The 7,738-nt window shown below is 46.1% G+C and overlaps 1 protein-coding gene across 1 annotated transcript in view; it reads right to left on the bottom strand.

Annotated features, from left to right (window-relative positions):
• The window catches only part of PTEN (phosphatase and tensin homolog), a 30,094-nt gene that overhangs the window by 20,434 nt on the left and 1,922 nt on the right, over nt 1–7,738 (bottom strand). Inside the window, exons 2-3 of the mRNA XM_008633282.2 lie at nt 4,931–4,975; nt 73–116 (exon numbers count right to left, since the gene is read on the bottom strand). Of these exons, the coding sequence (XP_008631504.1) occupies nt 73–116; nt 4,931–4,975 (89 nt within the window). The remainder of the gene's footprint in view (nt 1–72; nt 117–4,930; nt 4,976–7,738) is intronic.

Here is a 7,738-nt window from a genome sequence, read left to right as displayed (position 1 = left end):
TCATCAGCTCCTCCTTTAGGCCTCCATTCACTGAGGATCCACGAGAACACACATTAGGCAGTAGAAACGTACCTCTGCAGTTAAATTTGGCGGTGTCATAATGTCTTTCAGCACATCTGAAAAAGAAAAATAGACAAGAGTTCAAGACAAGTCTCTGAGGCACTCCCAGCATCTGTCACACCCAGGAAAATCATGCATGCCCATCACCTTTATGATTTAAAACTAGAGGTTACACACAGAAAAACTGTTTTGCTGCAGACTGCTCGCTAAAGTATGAGTTCTTTTACTGCAAGGCAAATACTCGCCCTCTGGTAATTGTAGTTTTAGTCAGCGTGACTCAATTCATGCACGTAATGCAATGGATTATTACCCTCTAACCCCGTGCACGAGCAGCTCCAGCACTGGAGCACCTTTCTGCTGCCAAACACACGGACAGCAGACAGCTGTGACCTTCACCCAAGGGATCCTCAGAACACAGGTCACGGTGCCTCAGCAGCAGCACGGGTGCTCGGAGTGATGGGGGTCACAAGGACATCGCAGGACCACCACGAGCCCCGCTGAGTATTATCACAGAGACCACTTGTATCAAGCAGGGATTGGGACACTGCTCTGCCACTCGGCATTGATTCCTGAATTTAAGTGAACCCTGTAAGCCAGTCAGCCATGTTCCCCCTCAGACCTGGGACATGGTACATTTCTGAAGGCTCTGGAGTCGCATCAGTCTCTCACCACTCGAGGAGACCCTCTCCAGCTGGACAGGAGCACAGCAAACCACACTGGATTTGCCTTACAGGGTGACTTGCCCAAGGATAAACACCAGTCACAGGCAGAAACAACCCCAAAACAGCATATTAAGGAATGACCAGATCAGATCTTGGGGTAAGGGGAAAGAAGGCAAGAGTGCATACCCTCTAGAACTTGCCTTGGAGCTGCTCCCTGCAGGCAAAATGGTGTGAGTGGAAGCGCAGTTCAGAAAGGAGAACTGGGAACAATCCTGCCTCAAATCCTGCCAAGAGCAGCTTGGATGGGGACCTGAGCAACCTGACCTAGTGAATGGCATCCCTGCCCACGGCAGGGGGTTGGAACAAGATGATGTTTAAGGTCCTTCCAACCCAAACCATTCTGGGATTCTATGAAAGAGGTTGAAACACAACTACTGGAGTCATTTCAGTAGACAAATCACACCTAGGTGTTCAGTTCTGGTTACAGCCCATACTCTTCAGAGGATTCTAATTCCCACACCAGTTTCAGGACTGGCATGAACTCATCTCTGCTTACCAGGTATGTTATGACTGCAGCCCTTTGGAGCCATGTGGAGCTTAGCTGACACTTTCAGACACTCAGACTTTTGGGCTGCTCCTTGCGCGACTGTAACTGGAGCCTCCCAGTGCTGCCCTGAGCTCTGCCCACGACAGACACAGGCAGGGACACAGGCAGCTCTGCTGGGGCTGCACATGCTCTCAGTGCTTCCCCTTCCCTGGATTCCAGAGCCTTCTCGGAGCTATCCTCTGACAGGGAAAAGCTCTCAGTGCTTCCCCTTCCCTGGATTCCAGAGCATTCTCGGAGCTATCCCCTGGCAGCTTTCACAACTCCAATCACATTGCTGACACTTTCTCTGGGTCAGAAGTGAGCAGGTTAAGCTGGCAGAGGGGACTCACAAAAATGCTACGTGCACTCGAGCCTTTGAGAAGAAAGGCTGGATGCAGGATGTACATCCAAGGGGGATGGAGCAGCCCTCAGCACAGGAACTTTGGAGGCTGCTAGGAAGCAAAGCAGTTAACACAAAGCATCTTATCCAGGAAAGTTTCCTGCCTCCTTTTAAAGAAACACCCAGCTCAAATGGGGAGTAAGAGATGAAAGTCTTCAAATGTTTAAAAAAAATCCACATATGGGCAGAAAACCATCAAATTTGGAACTTCTAGACAGTATCATCAAGTAGAATACCCTGAGGGATAAAAAAAACCATTTTGTTGATACCAAGGATGGAAACTGAAGACATGGTCATGTCCCTCCCTCTGCCCTCTTCTGGGAGCTGAACACAACCAATGCAGAGCTCCAGCCTCAGCTGCACCAAATCCGTGTGGTTTTGCAGCAGAAATCCCACCAACACACACTCTGGGGATACTGGGGGGACTTAACACTTCCAACGCAGCTGTGGGGCTTTTAAACACTATTATAGCTGAAAGACAGTCAGATCTCCAGATGAAACCTGAATATTTGTTTGCATTTTTGAGGTAAGGAAGGGGTTGGCCTGTTCTTGGGATCCTCCTTAAGATCAAAGTGAGTTTAAAGCAACCCAGAAGCAAAATCCTGCCAGCCAGGCACCTTCCTGATCAGTCGTGGTCCCACTGCTGACAGGACTATGGGCTTCCTCTGCCAGAGCCCAGCCCCAGGGACACAGCAAGCACAGAAAATCCCATTTTCATCAGAACTCCTTCCTTTAACCACCTGCCTGTAGGACAGCTCAAGGAAATCCACTGCAGAAGATGGAGATGATTACAACAGGGCAGGTGACAATCCGGCAGCACGGGAAGTTAGGAGATCAAAGTGGAAGAACAAATTTAAATTAAAGGGGAATACTGAAGAAATAGCAAGGGGTTAAAGGAACACAGGAGAGAAGCAACACAAACAAGAAGGAAAATCAAACTGCTCAAACTGCTGGGAAGTTAAAAGCCAAGATGTGAGGATGGGGCATAGCTGACATAATTTCAGAAAAATCTCTAAATCCTTTTAGATAAAGCTGCTCAATACACACATCATTATCAACTTCGTGGAACAGCTACCTTAAGGGAACTCAAATCCCATGACAGATTTTGAAATAATTCTGACTATAATCACATAACTCTTCTGAACTCCCACCTCCTGCTTTGAAACACAGACAATAGATCATTATTTACAAAGGATCAGCTTTATCTGAAGACATGAAGTTCTCTGGAATACCTGATGGATGCAATTCCTTCCCATCTCCTGACCAAGCATCGCCACAATTCACCTGATGGCATTTTATGTGTATAAACTTTGCCTGCACAAAGATTAAGAGATAACCTGGCCTCTCCAGACAGGGATAAACAGTTTAATCCTCCAAAAGTTTGCATCTGAGGATGAATACAGTAATTCTAGGAAGTCTCATTTGTGACTGTTTTGCAGTTAGCAACAAGGAAATCAATTTTCATATAAAAGCCTGAAGACAAAAACCTTTGGCACACCTGGACAAGTTTTTTCCACAGCTGAAAACACACAGAGCAGCACCAGAAACGTCAAATGCATTTGCCTCGTCACTGTTCTTTTCACTCACAAACTTTAAAGCTGTTCCTCTGCAGGGCTGGGGGAACTGGGTTGAGCTTTTTTTCAGTAAAATGAGATTTCTGGCAGACAGCAAAGTGGAAACTTAGCAAGTAGCTCCTCAGGGAGGTGGTGCTCGAAAAGATGCTCAGACTCACTAAAACCCTACTTTCTGACGAGTTTACACCAGCAACCTCTGGTTGTTAGCTGGCACCTCTGGAGCCACACTGGAACGAGGGGCTCAGCAAACCCAGCCCACGTCAGGGACACCAAAGCCACCCCTCCCAGCAGGTGACAGCTGCACTGGCCCCAGGCGGCAGCAGCCTGAGTTTGGCTGTTCTTGCTCTGCCTTGCTCCCCAAAACAGGCAGGAGCTGCCAGGAGGCTTTGGGGGGACTGATTACCCAGGGTAGTTTGATTTTAAATGATCCGGATTCTCCAGTGCTGACTCCAGAGGACTCCAAAGGGAGAGAGGCAGGAATTACCTCCTCTACCTGCACCCACATGCCAAGGAGCCATCAGCTCTGCTGGGAAGCACTGGCCTTTCCACCCAGAAATTTTATCCATCTATTAAAAGGGTAACACTCTGGAAAGCTCCTAAGCTGGAAAATATAATTGTGCTACTGAAATCTATGAAAGGTGGCCAATGACTCTTCCATTTATGTATCTTTTTCTGCCCCATCCTACCCCACAACAACTTCAATGACCACTGTGAGGTTCTTCAGCTTCTGCTGTCACTTCTCTCCAATATCAGGAAGCAGCTGATTGATGAATAATCATTTAGTTAACGTAGAGGCAGGTTTAAATTCTTATTTTTAAATATTTATTTTAATGGCCGACAGATTACAATGTCACACACTGCCTGGATTTCAGTACTATAGTAATTTTTCTATTAATTGCAGATGTTTAGGAGCATACTCATTAAAAAAAGTAAAGCTGTAACAGTGCAGAGAATCAATCTTCAACTTAGATTTTCAGGAAAAATGAGGGGTAGGAAAAGCATGACTCTTCAACATCAGCTGACATCACCAAATAATTTATACAAATGAAATTAGCCTAAACTAACATATAAGTTTGATGAAGGAACAACAACAACAAAAAAAACCCACCCAACCCAGAAAATTCCTGTAACAATAACAACTTTCTGCAGAAATAAACTTTCAGAGGAAAACACTACACTCAGAGAAGTGAGAAACCACCACCAATTGCTCCAACAGCTTTTTCAAAGTAATAAACAGGGACAGACAAGAAGAGGGAGGAAGCAAACAGAGTCTGGGTACCAATGCAGTCTGATTAAAAAAGCATAGAGAAAAACCCAGGAAAATATTTGGCAATTGGACATTAATACATGAACAGAAAGCCTGCTGTGAATTACTTTTCACTTTTTAATCACATGGCCCAAGCTCCAGATGGGCTGGATGCCAAGTCATTTAAAAGCGTTCAAGTAACATGAATACACACCAGCATTTCATTTAACCTCACTCAGCTCCACTAAATGAAGTACCAGTGCTCTCAATCAGCCTTAATTGTTTTAAGAAATGTGCAAAACATCTCCAGCTCTGCTTCAGGACAGCAGCAAGCCACTTGCACTCCTCAGCTATTTTCAGAAGTCATTATTTTGGAGAATGCATCTTTAAGAGCATACTTACAGATTGTATATCTTGTAATGGTTTTTATGCTTTGAATCCAAAAACCTTCAAGAAAAAAAAAAAAAGCAGGTATTAATATACATTGCACTAATGTTGACCTTAATTTGCAGCATCCTTAAAGCACCACCCAGCATGTGCAGTTCTGCATTTCCAGTCCCAGCCCTGCAGTGCCCCAAAAATCAAGGAGGCAGCGTGTTGGAAATCTCACTCATCCAAATAATCCAGCAGTATGGATAACACGACTAATGCAACTAAGGAAACCAAGATCTGACCTGAAACTGAAATATCTACTGTGCATGGACTGATTTCCTGATTCCTAAAACACCTGCAGATCACTGTAAGAAGCTCAGGAAGGCTTGTTTATTTTTAACCAGAAAGCACTAATTACACCAGGTATCTGTAAACACCTCCCATTCAATCATTTATGCAAAATATTTTGCCAAATGAAGAAAAGCAGTTAAAATAACTCTTGTGTTCCAGCTCCAGCCAGAATCACTCATTTTAATCCCAGGTTTTTTATTATTTGCCACTGAAATCAGTCCCCAGTGATATTCTGGGTTTTGGAAGGAGGACCACTACACTTTTTCACACTCATTTCATTTCCATGCTCACTTTGGAACACAAACTTCCCATACAAGCCTCGGCGAGCCAAACTGCAAGCATGATTCATCAGAATTGCTGTGATTATATATGATGTGTCACCTGGCAATGTGCAAGAAGAAATAACATGCAAATGTTTACACTTAACATCATCAACAGTGTGTATCTGCACATCAGCCAGAAGGAATTTAATTAGCCATGACAGAACAGGCTGTTCAAATTGAAAAGAAACACTAGCTGCTGAAATCCTGGAAAGCTCAAGCAAAAACAAGCTCTGGTTATCGGTCATAATATTCCAGAAGAACCTAGAACAGCTCTGTGGTTAAAGGCCTGCGTTCAAATGGGAACAGATGTGAGCGCTCCTTGTGCAGCGCCGAGTGGCAGATTCCCAGCGCATCAGGAAAATACACTCCGTGACTCCCACTGGTGCCCCTGTTGGCAGCCTTGGAGAGCCTCAGGAAGCTGGTGGAGACGGGGATTTGTTTCAGGAGATGCTCCTGCTTGTTAACACACACCGGAGAGTGAGGAGAGCCGGCTCTGCTCTTCAGGAACATCCACACAGTGGAGTATAAGCTTCCAGGCAAGGATTTTTTTTAAGGACAAAATTCCATCCAAAACCTCTCCAAGTGTCAGTCACAGGAGACAGCCAGCAGTGCAGGCTGGACTTCTCATCCAGCAATAGCCTGGAATTTGTCAGGGTACCAGCTATTCAGAAAAAGCCCACTGCTGGATGATCCGGGCTCAATACCAATTGCTCGGGAGCTCGAGCACCTTGAATTTCTGCATAAAAAGCACTCGGAAAGAAAAATCCACAACAAAAAGATGACTGGAGCAGATGAGGACTGCAACATGCAGAATGCTGCATGATCACATTTTATTCTTGTTTAAATCATAATTGAGCATCCAGTTCCCTGCAGTCACTTAATTTACATCTCTGCTTATCTTAATTTGGTGGATGATGCTTTTAGGTGATCACTGCTCCTTTTGATCATCATTTATGGACAGCTTAATAATTATATAGGCATTCCAGTACTAAAATCTAATTTACACATATCTACCTACTCAACCACTAAAATATATTTTCCTTCATTCAGAAGCTACTGAAATCAACGCCGTGAATGGAAGAGGGCCTTCCAAGACTCCTGGCTACTGATATTTATTTACATTATTCCCATGTTAGATTAGGTATTAGGAAGAAATTCTTGGCTGAGAGGGTGGTGAGGCCCTGGCACAGGGTGCCCCTAAATCCCTGGAGGTGTCCAAGGCCAGCTTGGACATTGGGGCTTGGAGCAGCCTGGGACAGTGGAAGGTGTCCCTGCCCACGGCAGGGGCTGGAATGAGAAAATACCTTCCAACCAAAACCATTCTGTGATTTATCCAAAGTCCAGCCTTTGCCCCTATCCCACAATTTTCAAAGGTGGAGTTCATCAGGGACTGGCTATTTCATCAGCCTCATGAAAAGGTGCCTCTAACTGCTGGGAAAGAAGGCTGGCTGGAGTTTGGGGCTTGGGAGGGACCTTAAGGCCCATCCAGTTCCACCCCTGCCATGGGCAGGGACACCTCCCACTGTCCCAGGCTGCTCCAAGCTCCATCCAACCTGGCCTTGGACACTGCCAGGGATCCAGGGACAGCCCCAACCTCCCCAAGCAATGTTTTCCTGTGTGGAACCACAGGATTCGAGAACACAAGTTCACCCTCTGTTAACAGCCCCAGCAGACACACACACACACACACACAGGTACACACACTCTCTAACAGTGCTTCCTGCCTGCTGCACTGGCCCTCACGGATCTGCCCAGCTCTGGACAAGTGATGACTTCTCACCATAGCACCAGAGAGTGCAGGCACTGCACTTCCCCCAGCCTGGTCAGCTCCCGGCTCTGACACTCTCAGTGCTATTTGTGGAGGGTGATTTTCGTCATGACAGTTGAACATGCAAAACCAACCCGCTGGAGCCCAGCTGAGTGCAGCTGTGCAGGGAGCCACTGACTGTCAGGTGAGGTGATGAGTCCTCCCAGGGTGGGAACCGAGGAGCTCAGCTCACTTCTGTACCAACCTGGATGCAATCTCCAGGGAAATTCCAGCAGCCCTACTTCTGCCTGCCAACAATTGCAGAATCATGGAATCCCAGAACAGTCTGGGTGGGAAAGGACCTTAAAGCTCATCCAGTTCCCACCCCTGCCATGGGCAGGGATACCTTCACCTGTC

This window comes from Corvus brachyrhynchos, unplaced genomic scaffold (assembly GCF_000691975.1).
Source record: "Corvus brachyrhynchos isolate BGI_N302 unplaced genomic scaffold, ASM69197v1 scaffold334, whole genome shotgun sequence".
NCBI classification, from domain to species: domain Eukaryota; kingdom Metazoa; phylum Chordata; class Aves; order Passeriformes; family Corvidae; genus Corvus; species Corvus brachyrhynchos.
This window is presented reverse-complemented; position numbering and strand designations above follow the sequence as displayed.